Source organism: Sorex araneus, chromosome 11 (assembly GCF_027595985.1).
Source record: "Sorex araneus isolate mSorAra2 chromosome 11, mSorAra2.pri, whole genome shotgun sequence".
Taxonomy (NCBI): Eukaryota; Metazoa; Chordata; class Mammalia; order Eulipotyphla; family Soricidae; genus Sorex; species Sorex araneus.
This window is the reverse complement of record NC_073312.1, coordinates 51,832,703-51,850,878: the sequence shown is the minus strand read 5'-3', so window position 1 is coordinate 51,850,878 and position 18,176 is coordinate 51,832,703. Positions and strand designations below refer to the sequence as shown.

Sequence of the window (18,176 nt, the reverse complement as noted above, 5' to 3'; positions counted from 1 at the left end):
GTGCCACATTTCCCCAGCCCTGTTCCCCATACAGCATCTCCCATCTCAACAAATAACTCCAGGACCAAACAGTGGCTTATGTCTCTAACGTAGATGTCATCTTTGCTTCCTTGTCACTCTTCCACCAAGTCCTCATGATCCTTCCTCATTGGCACTACTTGAATGTGTTCACATCACTTCTGTTTATTTGGGCCTTTATACTTCTATTAACCTATTTACTTGGGCCTTTATACTTTTTCTATGTCTCTTGTCTTAGATGCTCTTTAATCTATGCTCTGGCCTTCAGCTAGAGTATCTAGTAAACCTCAGAATGGAAATTTCTCTGTAAAATGTGCCTTCACCTTACCATCTCTCACTATCACCTCTCAACACATTATCTCCTCCTCTGAGCTGGACATTCTTTTATAACCTCCTTCACTTTTTGTCATACTAGTCTTGGGACATCTTAGGACATTGTTCCTTACACCCATCATCACTCCTTCATAGCCTTACTCCCATCAATCGTAAGTCCAGACCCCCATTTTGTCCTTAAGAGATCTCTGTCCTTGTCCTGTATCCTTACTCTACTGTCAGTCCACTCAGTCTGCAAAACCATGAGACTAAGAAGCACACCCTGATCCATTTTGATCACCCTCAAATCCCCAGCAGCAGGCTCAGAGCGACAGTACGGGAGGTAGGGCACTTGGCATTGCACACAGCCAACCAGGGTTTGATCCCCAGCATCCCATATAGTCTTCTGAGCCAAGAGTGATTCCTGAGCACAGAGCGAGGAGTCGGTCCTGAGCACAACCAGATGTGATCCAAAAACAAACAAAAAATTAAATAAAATAAATAATAACAACTAAAAAAATCCTTAGCAATAAGCGCAGGGTCTGGCATAGTTCATGCTGATTGGAGGCGAACTGATGGTGAGCCCCCAAACCCCCACATGGAGACCACTGAGAAGGGTCAGTAGGGGAAACCTGGTTTGGAGGGGCCCTGGGTTCTGGCTCTGACTCTGTAAGACAGCTGTGTACACCCAGACTCCATCACTCTCTGTAAAATTGCCTTCTTGCCTGCAACATGAAGTCAATTAGTTCCCGTGGTCTCTAGTTCCTTACAGCTCCAGAATTCCAGAGTTGCCAGAAACTACACTCTGAGTGATAACACAGAAATGAATCTCATCAATGTGATCACACCAGCATCACATTAGTTCCTCACCCCACCCCACCCCCACCCGCAGTTCAGTTTTCTGCGCTCTTTCTGGCCAAATTTTCTGGAGCCTCCCAGTTCTTGTCTTCCCTTCCTCCTCTCTCTCCCCTTTCCACTCTTATATCTGCTCCTTCCCTTTCCATTTGCACATCTCCCCATGTTCTTTTTTTTCCATTCTTCTTCCCGTGGTCCTCTTGGGTCTCTTCACCACAGTGTTCTTATCTTCACCCTAGCATTACCACATCCTGCCTTCGTTTGGGCCTTCCTGTTAGCTGGATTCTGAGCCCAGACTTTCTTTTATTACTTCACGAAGCCTCGTCCTCATTTCTCTGTGTGTCCAGTTCCGAAAACTCCCTGACTGTGTGGTCTCTCACCTGCCTTTGTAGGCGTCATGGAGAGAGATGGGGACTTTTAGCCCTCATCCAAAAGCCCTGGAAAATTAGGGAAAACCAGTGACCTGAGAGCTGGACCTCAGCTCTAAGTCAGACCCCCAGGGTAAGAAAGGTGCCCTTTGTCCCTTCCCATTCTAGAAATGCCCCCCAAAAGCAAACTTTAACATTGAATTTCAAAGAGACACATTTTTAGCTTGGAAGTAAAAGAAATTGATTCAAACGTTGTCTTCACCAAGAAAACACTATAGGTGGACCCCTAGTGTCCCAAATGGGTTATTACACTTCCTGGGATTTAAAAAAAAAAAAAAAAGGAAAATGGTTGTGTTTTGGAAGGTTTTATCCAGTCATACCTGGTGATGTTTAGGGGCTACTTCCTGGCTCTGTTCAAGGTTGCTCTTGGTGGTACCAGGGTTTGAACCTGGGCCTCCTGAATGTAAAAAACGTAATTGAATTACATTGAATTACTTTTCCCTTCCTCCTCTCTCTCCCCTTTCCACTCTGATCTTTGCTCCTTCCCTTTCCATGTGCACATCTCCCCATGTTCTTTTCTTTCCATTCTTCTTCCCGTGGTCCTCTTGGGTCTCTTCACCACAGTGTTCTTATCTTCATTGAACTATCTTGCTCCAGTAAAATGAGGTCCTACCTCCATTTTATTCTCTATAGAAGAAACTAAATGTGTAGATGTTATGGGGACATTGACAGTATTTTTGTCAAGTGAGTTTCCTGAGCACAGAGTTTATAAAGGAAGCCATGAAGACACAAATGCCTTGCATAATCACCTGTTCCTACCCAGGATTTTCTCAATCACCATTGACTATTGGGCTGGATAGTTCTTTTTTAAAAATTTTTTTAAAATTTGGGCTGGAGAGATAGCACAGCGGGTAGGGCGTTTGCCTTGCACGCGGCTGACCCGGGTTCAAATCCCAGCATCCCATATGGTCCCCTGAGCACGGCTAGGGGTAATTCCTGAGTGCAGAGCCAGGAGTAACCCCTGTGCATCGCCAGGTGTGACCCAAAAAGCAAAAAAAAATTAAAAAATAAAATATAAATAAAGCCATGGGCACAAGTTCTTTCTCTTTAAAAAAAAAAATTTTTTTTAATTTTATTGAATCACCGTGAGATAGTTACAAGCTTTCATGTTTGGGTTACAATCTCACAATGATCAAACACCCATCCCTCCACCAGTGCACATTCCCCACCACCAATATCCCTAGTATACCCCCCCTTTTCCACCCTCCCCCTGCCTCTAAGGCGGACAATATTCCCCACACTCTCTCTCTACTCTAGGGCATTATAGCTTGCAACACAGACACTGAGAGGTTATCATCTTTGGTCCACTATCTACTTTCACCATGCATCTCTCATCCCAACTGGTTCCTCCAAGGGCTGGATAATTCTTTATTGTGAGGATGATGCTGTGCAATGTAAGTGAACTGTAGTCTAACACATGACAGCAATATCTTGCCCTTCCTCAATCCAGTTGTAACAATAACATTGTCTTCAGATGTTGCCAAATGTTAGAAGAAGCAAAATCACCTCAGTTGAGATCCACTGTTCCTTCCTGATTTACCATTCTCTGAACTCCTTTGTTTTTTGTTTGGTTTTATGTTTTTGTTTGGTTTTTTTGGGGGGAGGCATTGTTTGTCTGTTTGAGGCCCATACTCAGCAGTGCTCATGGCTTCCTCCTGATCTGCACTCAGGCGTCACTCCTGACAGAGCCGTGGGATGCTGGGGATCAAACCCAGGTCAGCCGCATGCTAGGCAAGTGCCATACCTGCCGTACTGTCTCTCCGATCCTCTCCAAAACTCTTCAGAAAGCAAGCCACTGGCAACTCTCATATCTGACCATGACAGGAAATGTGAACCAGAGGCTTGTTGTCAGTACTTTGGTGTCTTCCAACAAGGCATCTAAAACCAGGGTTGGAAATACCTTACTGGGCTAGAGCAGTACTCTGTATGCAGGACACCTGGAGCCCAGTCCCCTAAGCACACCCAAGAAAGACCCCCAAGTACCGAGCTGAGAGTAGCCCCTAGACATTGCTGAGTATACTCCCAAAATAATTAACAATAATAAAATCAACATCTCCTTTTCCACTGACTTTTTTTTTGTTTGGGGCCATAGCCAGCAGTGCTCAAGGATTACTCCTGGCTCCACTGGTCCACCCCATATGGGGGACCATATGGGGTGCCAGAGATTAAACTCCATTCAGCATATGCAAGGCAAGTGCCTTACCCACTATACTAGCCCCTTCAGTGATATTTCTGATTGTCTATGGACAGTGCAAAAGGCATTCATAGAACTGGATCAAATATTATGCTGCCTTTGCCTGAGGAATAAAACATCTCAGCAATGCTTGTCTCTTTCAAGGAAAGAGACAACTGGCCTGAGAAATGTTGTAATTGATTGCACAACAACATCCGATGAGCCATGTTTAAATTTATAGAAGGAACAAAATTTCTGTCATTTGCTTGTCTTTTGAATCCTCAGATTTGCTGAGCCATAACTGACATCTAATAGTGTAAATTTAAGGCAGACCACATAAAAAACTGTGGTAAGGTGCTACAAAGCAATGTTTTGACAATGTCTTGTCCATTTGTGTTACCAGCTCTGATGGTCTCTGTCCGGCTCTCCTCTTATCCTATGCTGTCAGGTTTTTCTTTGAAATTAGCTCTAACCATTCTTCATGTCAGGCTCACTCAACTCTTGGTGAGATTTTGTGGGGTGCAGGGTAAGAATACAGTGGGAGCCACATTCCATGTGTAAAAGTTAGGTGCTTAACCTACAAACTGTTGGCTAAAATCTGCTCTATCCTAGGCCAGAGCAATAGTACAGCAGGAAGGGCATTTGCCTTGCAGGTGGCTGGCCTGAGTTCAATCCCCAGGAGGATCTTCTTGGGGGGAGTGGGGGCTTCAGTAACTTTTTACAGACTTTTAAAGCAGTTTCATTTTTCCCTTCCCTCCCCATTCCTTTGTTATGGTTGCAACAATGGGGTGGAGGGTGTCACACACACACACACACACACACTGGTTGTGGTGCTTGTTGGGTATCACACCCTTCAGTTATGGTGATTGCACATAGATGGTTGTGATGCATCAGAGATACACATGTGTTGTGGCACTGGGGATCCTAATATTGGTGCCGCCTGGATCATACCTGGCACACCTGGCATGTGGGGCCATTCCAAGAATCAAACTTGCAGCCTCAAGCCTCTCTTGAGCTACCACTGAATTGCCTTTGGGCCCCTCCATAATTTTAGAGAGAATAAAAGGGTTGTACATCCAAGGAGTTTGAGAAATATTATGCCAATAATACAAGATTCATCCAGGGAGGAAAACAATTGTTTTAAATTACTTATAACTTTAATAATGGCCTTTCTAGATGGTGATGGAAAGTGGGGATTGGCTGGTTGGTGGAGACCTTCAGGTGCTGGAGAGGATAAAGTGGAATGATGGATTAGACCAGTACCGCCTCACCCCTGTGGAGCTTAAACAGAAGTTTAAAGAAATGAATGCAGGTATGTTGGCTGGTGGGGAGTATTTGATAATACTCTTTACTTTCCTGTTTTATAGGCTGTGTTTATAGCTTTAAAAAGCTGGAAACAGGGGCCGGAGTGATAGCACAGCGGGTAGGGCGTTTGCCTTGCAGGCGGCCGACCTGGGTTCGATCCCCGGCATCCCATATGGTCCCCCAAGCATCGCCAGGAGTAATTCCTGAGTGCAAAGCCAGGAGTAACCCCTGAGCATCGCTGGGTGTGACCCAAAAAGCAAAAAAAAAAAAAAGCTGGAAACAGGGGCCAACTGGAGTGATGGTACAGTGGGTAGGGCATTTGCCTTGCAAGTAGCTAATATGGTACCCTGAGCACCACCAGGAGTGATTCCTGAGTGTCAAACCAGGAGTGATTCTCTGAGCATTGCTGGGTATAGTCCTATAACAAAAATTTTTTTTAATCTGGAAATATCTTCTATTAAAATGTCTATTGATATGGTGTTGGACAGCCTCCATATACTGTAAAACTATCCCAATAAAAATATGAATTGAAGGACTAAAGAGGTAGTACAGTGGGTAGGGCATTTATCTTGCATGTGGCCCACCCAGATTTGATCCCCAGTACCCCTGTAGGGTTCCCTGAGCATCACTAGGAATTATTCCCTGAAAGCACAGCCAGTAATAACTCTGAGCATAGTTGGGCTATATATGTATGTGTGTATGCATACATACATATATGTATGTATGTATATATATACATACCTACATGTGAATCGAGGGAACCAGAGAAATTAATATAGCAGGTAAGGTATTTGCATTGCATGCAGCCAACCTGAGCTCGATCCCCAGTACCACATGTGCCCCATAATTCCTGCCCAGAATGATTGCCAAGTCAGAAGTAAATCGAACACAATTGGGTATGGCCCCAAACCCAAAACAAATTTGCCATAGTAAACTTTCCAAAGTATATTTAAGAGATATGCAAATTGCAAAACAGTACATAGTATAAGTTGGAAAACAAAAATATAATGCAATACAGTTAACCCTGGTACTAATGGATTTCAGTTTATTCACAGAATATTTTTCAATAAATACATTTAAAGTATTTTTAGTGATTTACAAATAGGCTATTTTAATTTACTGAAAAGTATACACAAATTATAAGGAGTGAAAACTTACAAAACTCACCCCACACCAACAGAATTGTTTGGGGCATTTGCAGTTGAGAAATGTAAACAAATTAAAGAGGCAGTGTTAAGTCATTGCTGCATAAAGCTAACTATAGGGCATACGGCTGTAATTACCTCTTGTACTATAGCAGTGAACTCAATGTTGAAAGTAGCTGCTTAAAACACTGTGACATTCATCTCGATGTGAGTACACTCTCAAGTAAAATAATATTTTTACTTTGCTTTTTCTTTTAAAAGAACACATTTTATTTTTTTCTTTTGGGGTTACACCCTGCGATGATGCACAGGGGTTACTCCTGGCTTTACACTCAGGAATTACTCCTGGCGGTGCTCAGGGGACCATATGGGATGCTGGGAATCGAAACCTGGTTGGCCTCGTGCAAAGCAAACACCCTACCCGCTGTACTATTGCTCCAGCCCCTACTTTATTATTTTTTACGCTTAAATTATCCACTGCAGGGGCTGAAGCAATAGCACAGCGGATAGGGCGTTTGCCTTGCATGTGGCCAACCCGGGTTCGAATCCCAGCATCCCATATGGTCCCCTAAGCACCGCCAGGAGTAATTCCTGAGTGCAGAGCCAGGACTAACCCCTGTGCATTGCCGGGTGTATGACCCAAAAAGAAAAAAAAAAAAACCACCATATCCACTGCATATGGAGGGATGGGCCAGTGCCCTAGCACCCATGCTGACCAACATAAAAAAAAAAAAAAAAAAAAACTATGGGGCTGGAGAGATAGCACAGCGGGTAGGGCGTTTGCCTTGCACGTGGTTGACCCGGGTTCAAATCCCAGCATCCCATATGGTCCCCTGAGCACAGCCAGGGCTAATTCCTGAGTGCAGAGCCAGGAGTAACCCCTGTGCATCGCCGGGTGTGACCCAAAAAGCAAAAAAAAAAAAAAAAAAAAGCAAAAAAAAAAAACCTATAACTAGTTTTTAGGTTAAAAACACTATAACTGCTTTTAAAAACTTAACCTTTGTGTAGGAGAGATAACACTTACCTTGCATGTGGCCACTGGGTTCAGTCTTGCAGCATCCCTTATGGTCTTTCAGCACCGCCAGGAGTGGTACCAGGGCCAGGACTAAGCCCTGAACACTGCTCAATTGGTCCCAAAACTCAAAATCATTAATTAATTAATTAAAGGCCATAATCCACTTCTGTTTCCGGATAGAAGCAGACATCTGGCAGCGCACGCAAACTCAACACCACGCTGTGGCTGCTTCTTGGCGAAAAGTGTTGGGCCACGGGGGAGGTTTCTGATTCCTGTATTTTGAAAAAGAGAAAGTAATGATAGGCTTGAGGACAGTTTTTTTTATACTTTCTACTGGGCTTTTTTTTTCTCCATGTTTTCCATACAGACTATATACGAATTTCATAGCCAAAAAGGAAAATCAGGGGTCTCAGGAGCCCATCACTAGATGGATTGGGGATATCTCGGCTAGGTCTTGGCAATAATCGTTTTTGTGTGCATGCGCGCGTTCTTTGCTGCTGCCTGTCTCCCCCTCCTGTGCCCGGCTCAGCTGTCCAGGATAGGTTGGTATCTTCAGATTGACAGCCCCGCAGATTCAGGTGGGCTCTGCTGCTGACTGTTAAGAGCCGAAGGTTGTGACGAGTCCCCAGGATGCGCACAGCTGCACCTTTCCTTTGTGTCCTGGCGTCCATGGCGCCGGGAGTTTCTTTGACCTTGGTTCCTTGGCTTTTTCCTCTCCCAGATGCCGTGTTCGCGTTCCAGTTGCGCAATCCCGTGCACAACGGCCATGCTCTGCTGATGCAGGACACCCACCGCCGGCTCCTGGAGAGGGGCTACCAGCACCCAGTCCTCCTGCTGCATCCTCTGGGTGGCTGGACCAAGGATGATGACGTGCCCCTGGACTGGCGGATGAAGCAGCACGCGGCCGTGCTGGAGGAAGGGGTCCTGGACCCCAAGTCTACCATTGTCGCTATTTTCCCTTCGCCCATGCTCTACGCTGGCCCCACAGAGGTGAGCCAGTCATGACCTGGCAGTTCTAACTAAAACGTTATATGGAAGAGCAAGAGTCTTTGGGATCCTTCTTCCTTAAGAGACATTCTGGGATATTCTTCACCCTGCCTTTTTTTTTTTTTAAATCTCTATCCAATTCCTTATCTTTGTAACCAAGCAAGCCCTAAGGTGCCACTGTCTCTTGGGGCCAAGCAATGGAAAGACAAGGTGATGGGTTGAGAAGTTGCATTAACATCACACAAGTTGGCAGTTTGAAAGATGGGTTCCCATCCTAGAGAACCACTTTGCCTACATGGTCCCAAGAAACAGTTTATGAAGGAAAGGAGCAGGAAAGTTATTTCATTTTTACACCCCCCATCCTGAGCACCCCAGCAGTGCTCAGGATCCTCTCCCAACAGGACTGGTGGTTCCATGCTAGGCTGGTTCCATGCTAGGCTAGGTGGTTCCATGCTAGGCTGACCCCGGTGCTGCTCAGGTCCAGTGCTGGGGACCTCCAGGGCCACGGCCAGGCAGTGCTGGAGATAGAATCCACGGATTAAGCCCTTGTATTGTTTCTCCAGCTCAGAAAATTATTTTTAGGCAGAACTGGTGGGAATGTGTGGTTAATAAATTTCATTGTTGCTGGTCCCCTAGTGCATGCTCAGATGTATCCTTGCAGTGAATCTAGAGACAGATTTCTGATTAAGACTCTGCCTATATCTTGTCTTCTTAACAGAGGCAATTTGGAGAACGAGACAAGGGAAAACAGTACATTCTTGACATTCTCAAGAGCCCCTTCCCAGAAAAGTTTGCTGTTTCCAGTCCAGATTTTAACTCCTTTGGAGCTGGTTTCATTTCTCCTTTATCTGACTTAATAATGTTTCCATTTAGACAATTTTAGATACACTAAAATATTTCATATACTAAAACATCTAGATATACTAAGGCATTTAAACATTTAATAATGTTCCCAGTTCATGTATCTAGAAGTGCTAGAAGCCAGAGGATAGTGTGCTTTCCTTGTACACAGTTGACCCAGGTTCTTTCGCCAGCACCACGCATGGACCCCTGAGCCATGCCAGGAGTAATTCCTGAGTGCAAAGCCAGGAGTAAGACCTGAGCACCACTGGGTGTGGTCCAAAACTCCAAATAAATAAATAATAAATGAAATTTCAATGCTAGAAACAGCACATCAGACCTGCCTTTGAGAATATGGCAGTTAGCATGAGAATGAGGTTGGTAATGCATCTTACCTGGGTTATGAGGTGAGTTGTATGTAACCTAATATTTGATTTCTGAAGTCCCGTTTATTCTAAGTGATTCACCAAGATCTACATTAAAAGGGAGAGTGTGTCCTTAAAAGCTGAATGTCTCCCTTTCATCGTGACATAGTGAGACTATCAAACAGATTTTCTTTGTTCCACTGTAGTATATTTGAACAAGTATGTGGCAAGTCTGATGAATTGAAAGGATCTCAACCCTTTGGAATGCCCTAAATTGAGATTAATAAATTAATGCTTTTCAACCAGATCAAAGTTCGAGGCCCCTGGCTTTCCTCTCTTTCTCTAGATTTCTATCTGAGCTTTAAAACGACAGCAATTCATTTTAAAACCTCCATGATGTGTGGAACTGAAATCAATGTCTGCACATAAAAGGCAGTCATTAGTGGCTGTCAAATATTAAGAGATTCTGGATTGTGTCATTTCCTTTCAACTGTGATTTGTTCTGCAAGGGAGGGAACTGTAAAGTAAAATTCATGTCCTTTTACATAGAACAGAAAGATCTCGAGCTCATGGTCAGATAGCCTCTTTGGAAAGATTGGGACATAGAAACTCTCGTTCTAAAAGTCTAAAAGCTCCTGCTCCACCTCATGTAGCCAGTCATGGGGAAAAGATACCTTTCTCACTTTCCTGCTATTAGTCACTGGTCCACATCACTGAATTCTTTTAAAGCAGAATGAAGGCAGTTAGGTTAACAGGGACCCAGAATTGGCCAGTGACGATGATCATGTCCCTAACGTGTTATTTCGTAGGTTCAATGGCACTGCAGAGCCCGGATGATTGCAGGGGCCAATTTCTACATTGTGGGGCGGGACCCTGCAGGAATGCCCCACCCTGAGACCAAGAAGGACCTATACGAGGCTACTCATGGCGGGAAGGTCTTGAGCATGGCCCCTGGCCTCACCTCTGTGGAAATCATTCCTTTCCGAGTGGCTGCCTACAACAAAACAAAAAAATCCATGGACTTCTATGATCCAGCAAGGTATGTTTTCAGAGAGATTATTTCATTAACGTCTGTGCAAACAGAATGGAAGGCACAGTTTGAGCCCTTTGAGAAACCTGTGCATCTGTGTGGGCTCGTAAGTAATCTAAGCCCGTTGAAATCACTAAGACCTTATCTTATACATTCTGTGACTTGGAAAGCTAGAACACAGTCCCTTGAATATAGTATATGGTCACTCAGTAGTTCTCTTTCCACATGGATTCCTTGAGAATGCACTATATGTCTAGCACAAATGGGGTTGGGGGGGGCGTGGAGGTTAATGTAGAAAAAGATTTTAGTATTTGTGATGCACTCACCATTCTCAGAACTCAGAGGTGAGCAGAATAGAAAAGTATTAGAAAAGGAAAAGTAGGAAAATAGAAAAGTAGGAACTTCCTGAATGGAGTAGGAAGACAGTGGTAATAAATATTTCCCTTTTCTTCTGGAAAGTTCTTTTAATGAACTGAGAAGTTAGTGAATTGATCATTTTAGAACATGCCATATTTCCCAGAAAGAAAATATACCCTTAAGAATCCAGAACTGGGGCTGGAGATAGTACAGCAGGTAAGGTTGCTTGCCTTGCATACAGCTGACCCCGGTTTAATTCCCAGCACCCGTTATGGTCCCCCCCAAGCCCACAATGAATGATTCCTAAGAGTAGAGCCAGGAGTAACCCCAGAGCACTGTGAAATGTGGCCCCCAAACGAAACAACAAATCCAGGACTCTTGAAGTCCAGGACTCTGTGGGATGAATGTCACCCATTTATCCTGAGTTCTTTGTTGTTCGGTGACAGGCACAACGAGTTTGACTTCATCTCAGGAACTCGAATGAGGAAGCTTGCACGGGAAGGAGAAAATCCTCCAGATGGTTTCATGGCTCCCAAAGCATGGAAGGTCCTGACGGATTACTACAGGTCCCTGGAGAAGAACAACTAAAAGTGCCTTTGGCACCAGTGATTTTTTTTTTCCTGAAGTGCTCTTCTATTCCATTTTCTTTCTTTTTTTTTTGTGATTAGATGCTTTGTATCCAGTTGCTTCTCAATTTGATTTTTTAATTTTACAATGAGATAAGCAAAAGTGTCTGTAATTTAAACTCAAGTTAACTATCTAAAAATACTCAAAAAAGACCAAATCTTGGCAGGTGAAAATAATATTGACTTCAGAGTTAAGCCATAGCGTCTACTACATCTGAGCTGGTAGGTCCCAGATTTCTTAAAACTTTGATGTGTCCGATTAACTGGCCCAAAAAGCGTATTTTCTTGTGTCCTGCCAACATGAACTCTGAATGTCATAAAATAAATTAGACAAGCAGCATCTTCTATGCAACTGACACAAAATTTTTTTCCTCGCCCTTCAAGAGATGTGGCTCATTTGTCAATATTCTTGCTAATCTTTTTCACCCACATGTGAAAACAGCCTCACTGCCCAATCTCTCTGTGCTGATCAGTCTGGAGAAACCATGTATGTGAAAATGTGAATTCAACCTCAGAAACCTATGCAACCTAGCTCTACCAGAACTTTATATTGTCTATTAAGATGTCTTAATGACCTCCTGTGAGTACTATTCACTGCAGTTAAACGGCGACATTTAATAGCATGGAGTGAGTGCCATGTTGAAAAGATTCACTCCCAGGCTCAGAGTGGCAATGTTGCCAAGTCCCTTTTTTTCCTCTTTGCTGGGTGATTGAGCACCCTGGCGTCCTGCAGACTGAAGCAGCATTAACTAAGAACAATTCACATGGCTGGGGCGTGAAGCTGGAACTGGAAGACAGCAGGAAACACTGAAACCAACCTTTTCATCTTTGGGGTGACCGAACCGAAAAGATGCACCAGGTGTGTGCTTCCTGAGCTTTGGGGCTCTACACTACACACGCCAAACTGACAGGAGGGGCTGGGCTGACAGGCACTTGCCTTGCACATGGCTGATCCAGGTTAGATCTCTGGTAATCCTTATGGGGTGCACCTATCAAGCACCATCTTGGATGCTGAAAGATCCAGTTTTCTGGATGCAACTAATTTTTTTAGTTGAGAAAAGGACTTTCCCCTACACTAAAGCTGTTTTGAGATCTCCCTCTTTGCTTCCTAGGAGACTATCTATTGTACTTTATGCCTAATTCCTTGTTACTAAGGAGTTATATGAAGAAATCGCACCTTACCTACGTCTTTCTGGAGACAAACTGGAAAGAAAACTGATTCCAACTCCCCTCCCCCCCATATTTTCCATCTTTTAAAGAAAGCTGATCTTAGCCAATTCAGGTTTTTTGAGAATGTGACAGACAATGGCCACAACAAACTTTAATTGCTCTAAATTATATAGTGCCTATACTCAAATACTCGCTACTAAGGCTTTAAAAAGATACAGCGTATTTATTGAAAATAAGACAGAATGTAGTGCCTTAACTGTGATTTTTTAAAGTATATTTAAAATTGCCTTTATGCTTTAGTACTACACTTAGTGCAAATGACGTTTCTATGTACAACTGAAGCTTTATCTTGTTTTAATAAATTTCTTAATACGAAGACTGAGATTTTCCTGCTTTTAACTCTCGAGTGCAGCTGACCAGACTCTGAGCGCTTGTGACTTTATATAACTGGCGACAGTGGCAGCCAGCAAGTCTTTCTCATATCATAATTAAGAGGCTGTCCTCGGGATCAGAGAAACAATACAGTTGGGTAAAGCACTCACACACATATATGTTCCACAGCTAGGAACAAAACCCATAAAGTAAAAATGAACTTTACATGACTTGCAGATTGTTACAACAAAGACTGAAAAATTTTCACTTACAGTAACATGAGAAATCCAGACAAAACTTAAATACTTTTTTTTTTTTTTTTGGTTTTTGGGTCACACCCGGCGATGCACAGGGGTTACTCCTGGCTCTTCACTCAGGAATTACCCCTGGCGGTGCTCAGGGGACCATATGGGATGCTGGGATTAGAACCCGGGTCGACCGCGTGCAAGGCAAACGCCCTACCCGCTATGCTATCGCTCCAGCCCCTTAAATACTTTTCTGACTCTAGTAAAACACGGTTAATTCAAGTTATTCTTCATGAAGGACTTAATACCAGCACCCAACATAGTTCCTCTAACCCTGCCAGGAGTGATCCCTGAGTATAGTCCCAGGAATAAGCCCTGAGTACTGCTGGGTGTTGCCCAAAAGCAAAATAATAATAAAATAATAATAATAATGTCTGTGTTTGGGTCCAAAAAAGTACAGCAGGTAAGGTGACCCAGGTTTGATTCCTGGAACTCCATATGGTCTTAAGCCCCGCCAAGAGAACAGAGCCAACAGGAAGCCCTGGACACCTCTGGATGCGCCCAATCCACTCTCCTCCCCCCAAAACTATTTTAAGCAACTTATAACTGCAAATATTATACTATCACAAAAAAGGATACACTCCCACTTTGCTTTGGTAATGAGATTCATATGCTCTAGTATGGACATTCTTACAATGGTAAAAACTTTAAATTGCTCATCTTACATCTGGCATTTGTGCAATATATCTTAACACCAGTTCATGAATGGTGCCTTAGAATTTTCACCTATGCAGAGAGACATTTAACTTGTTAGTTTCTAAATGAAGTGATGCTTGGCTTTGAGACTTTCCACTGGTATTTTAATACATTAGAGTTCTATTCAATGTTGATTTCTGAGGGACTGGAGAGATGGCTCATAGGAGTGGGGTACAGGCTTTGCAGGCAGAAGCTCCAAGTTTGATCGCTGGTACCACATGGTTCCCCAAGTATTAAACCAGGACTAGCATCCAAACACTGCAGTTAGCACTGAAACAAAAGCTGAAAAGCCCGAAACAGAAAGGATATTGACTTTATAAGAAATTATAGAGCATTCTAATACATACATAATCCAATTTATTGTCGTTATCCAGAAGGTGGCAATATTTGTTGAGCACAATTCCAGTAAAAATAAACTTCTACCAATGAGGGATGCCACTGCAATGTTTATACAGGCACATGCAGGGCTTGCTACAGCCTCACCTCACACCCAAGCTATTACAGGGAAGGGAGGGAGGGAGGGAGGGAGGTGGAAAGGGAGAGAGACAGAGACCGAGAGTGTTGGGAGTGAGGGGTGGATGGAGGTTGTTGAATGACAGAAGAAAAAATTAAGTAACAAAGATACTGAATTGACTCAAGTCTTTAAATTATTCCCGGAAAAGGCTTGGGAATAGTTTGACACACAACAGTTTATCGGAAGACTTCCAACCTCTAGAGAAACATCACAGAGCTGATCCTTCAAGTCTTGGGACTGAACAACAGAACAGCAGGTAGGGCACTTGCCTTGCATGTGGCCATCCCATGAGTTCCACCAAAACTGACCCCAAAGTACAAAGCCAGAAGTACTGAGCACCACTGGGTGTGACCCCCACCTCCACAACCCACCACAATCAATCTTGATCCCTAGAGTACAAGAAATGCTATGAAACAGCATGGTCAACAATGTAAATCAATGTGTAAATGTAATAAAATTATTAACAAAATAGCTACTCAGCAGTAACTAGCCGGCTCTGTGCCCAGTGCCCCTACACTGTACTGTCATACTAATTATACAACCCTACATAAGGTGAGTGCCACTGCTTCTCTATTTTATAATTTCTATGAGCAACAAGTTAGATAACAAGTTTAAGAATTAATGTTTGGAGCTACGTAACAATGGTCAGGGGTTACTCTTAGCTCTGCACTCAGGAATCAGTCCTGCTGGTGCTCAGGGTACAATATGGGATGCCGGAAATCAGACCTGGCTCAGCCGTGTGCAAGACAAACGTCTTACCTGCTGTACTATTATTCCAGCTCCAAGAATACATAATTACTAATAGGGAGCCGGGATTTAAACTCGGGCAGTATAATTCTAGATTTTTTTTTTAAATAGATATTTTCAAGCAATGAGGGGAGAAGGCTTGTCATTCCCATAGTTTTATTATTTATTCATTTTTGCTTTTTGAGTCACACCCGTAGATGCACGGGGTCACTCCTGGCTCTGCACTCAGGAATTACCCTGGGCAGTGCTAAGGTGACCATATGGGATGCTGGGAATCGAACCCTGGTCGGCTGCATGCAAGGCAAATGCCCTACCCGCTGTGCTATAGCTCCAGCCCCTAATTCTAGATTCTGTACCTTTACCACAAAGATAATACTTCAAAGCCTGGAACCAAACTTATTTCAAACGCATATTTACAGATGAATAAATCATACAACAGTAAAACGTCTTAAAAATACTATAAATTTCCTTAATTACATTAAGATGATGCCCAGTAAGTTATGTTTGCTGGAACTAGTCTATTTCAAACTTCGTTTTAAAAAAACAAAAATTTAGTAACTACTTCTATTAGATATTTAAGAGAATTTAAGAGAATATAAAAAGAATGAGAATTAGAGAGCATTAACCTTAAATCAATATGCCATCAAAGTTAAAGAAAGTTATTAAGTTTTTACTAAATGAAGTCATAAAATTCATACTAGATTACTAGAATGTATGTTTTAAACGTCTGAAAGCTACACAATAAAAGCAGTCCAAAGGCAAGTTCTATAAACCAGGAGAAAAAAAACCAGGAATTTCATGACTGAAAAGACCAAGGAATAGAGAACACTCAAAGAGGTACCTCTTTATTACAATTTATTAAATAATAGCATAATAGTTATTAAAAATGGAAATGAAATTTTTATTTTTGGTATCTTGTGTTTTGCATTTAATTTTTCAATCATCTTGACTATTTTAAAAACTGGCTTTCATTATCGAATCAAGTGTTTTCCTACAATCTCTGTGCCACTCACAAAAACACAATTTTAAGAGAATAAACTATCCAACAGACTAGTGAGAGACTCACTATGAAAGAAATTAACTCAGTAACTCACAAATAAAGACAAAATTTTCAAAGAAATACAATAAAAACAAAATATATTAAGCATAATTTAATCTTACTGATGATTCAGAAGGCACGCACCTCAAGATCATATTGTGCCATTTTCCTCATGCTGTGTTTAAGTGCTTGTAACAAAATTCTGGTTAGTGAAATATTGGTCATAACAATATTTTTCAAAGGTAATGCACAAGGCATCAAATGACTCTAGATGTTAATATGGGAATTCTGATGTAGATGTCTGGCCTAACTTGGGCACAACCTATACTAAGAGAATTAAAAAAAGAAAATTAATGAGTATTTTTAGCATGTTTAGTAACACCTACTTGTTTTAAACATATTTCATTTTTTTTAATGACCACATGGTATTTGATCCTAATAAAGGGATAACTTTAAAATAACATTTGAAAAATACGGTTACAACAGAACTATGTTACATTAGCTGAAGAAAGGAAAGTCCCATTCATGGCTTGTAATGTCCTGGGCTTTTTCAAAGCCATTCTGGGAAAGACGATCAGTCCACCTTTACACACAGCAACTAAAACAAATGTTTAGCCCACTGTGCTTACAGAAAGAGGTGAAACTGATGTAACTCTCACAACTGCATGACAACCATTCAATGTGATCAATGAATGAGTACTTTTATTATCATGGCAACCACAATAATTAAACTACACCTAAAGTGGGTAGGGCGTTTGCCTTGTACGCGGCTGACCCGGGTTCGATTCCTCCGTCCCTCTTGGAGAGCCCAGCGAGCTACCGAGAGTATCCCGCCCACAAGGCAGAGCCTGGCAAGCTACCCATGGCGTATTCAATATGCCAAAAACAGTAAAAAGTCTTACAATGGAGACGTTACTGGTGCCCAATCGAGCAAATCGATGAGCAATGGGAGGACAGTGCTACAGTGCTACATCTAAGTATTCAGATGTTGCTTACTTCTAACTACTGAACCACAGGAAATAAAATGCTATAACTTTAAAAAAAAATGTGACAATTGGAAATAACTGAATCACTGTACCTTTCAGACACAACTTTAAATCTTCATTTTTCTGTATAGACTATTTGGTACTTTTTGATTCAGTAGGTGGATTAAAAAAAGTTCTTGTATTCAAACATATCTACAGAATGTCAATATAAAATGTGTGAATATATACACTTAATATACACACATACATACATACACACATATGTATCTAGAAACCGGCACTTAAATCACATCCCCATTTCTCACTAATGTCTCAATGACTCACTCATCTGTTATTTTAAGACCAGCTTAGATGCTATAAGGCTGCAACATATGGCTAAAGAGGTCAAACACAAGCACCCACAGTCAAGATGGATCAAATTGTTCCTCCTCATGATTTGTGACAGTAGTAATACCACCAACAGAACTGTATCTCAATAACTTAGAATTCAGAGTATAAAAAAAGCGTCAAACATTTGACTCCCTCACTGGTTAAAGAACACTCCTTTGACTCTATTTCCACTAATAAAAGGGCACACCAAACTGGGTCACACTGAACTGTACAAATGATCTTTACTCTTAATCTAAACAAACGTGTGTTAAAACATTCTGAAATGCTGCATCCTTTGACTTCTTCATCTTTTCTATTGCCCGATGCAGGTCCTGTTGTTGCACAGGTCGAATTTCATCTTCATCATGGCTAAAATGCAAGCAAAATCATGAAATGTGAAATAACGCCAAATAACAATATACTTTTTTTTTTTTTTTTTGCTTTTTGGGTCACATGCGGCGATGCACAGGAGTTACTCCTGGCTCTGCACTCAGGAGTTACCCCTGGCCGTGCTCAGGGGAC

The 18,176-nt window shown here is 42.2% G+C and overlaps 2 protein-coding genes across 3 annotated transcripts in view; one reads left to right on the top strand and one right to left on the bottom strand.

Moving 5' to 3' along the window:
* The window catches only part of PAPSS2 (3'-phosphoadenosine 5'-phosphosulfate synthase 2), a 95,275-nt gene extending 82,273 nt beyond the window's left edge, over positions 1-13,002 (top strand). The window contains exons 9-12 of the mRNA XM_055118703.1: positions 4,963-5,098; positions 7,973-8,241; positions 10,253-10,482; positions 11,277-13,002. Coding sequence (XP_054974678.1) covers positions 4,963-5,098; positions 7,973-8,241; positions 10,253-10,482; positions 11,277-11,418 — 777 coding nt within the window. The 3' untranslated portion in view covers positions 11,419-13,002. The remainder of the gene's footprint in view (positions 1-4,962; positions 5,099-7,972; positions 8,242-10,252; positions 10,483-11,276) is intronic.
* Positions 13,003-16,098: 3,096 nt separating this feature from the next.
* ATAD1 (ATPase family AAA domain containing 1) overlaps positions 16,099-18,176 on the bottom strand; it is a 39,500-nt gene continuing 37,422 nt past the window's right edge. For both annotated transcript variants that reach the window (XM_055118704.1, XM_004607500.2), the window contains exon 10: positions 16,099-18,023. In XM_055118704.1, coding sequence (XP_054974679.1) covers positions 17,903-18,023 — 121 coding nt within the window. In that variant the 3' untranslated portion in view covers positions 16,099-17,902. The remainder of the gene's footprint in view (positions 18,024-18,176) is intronic.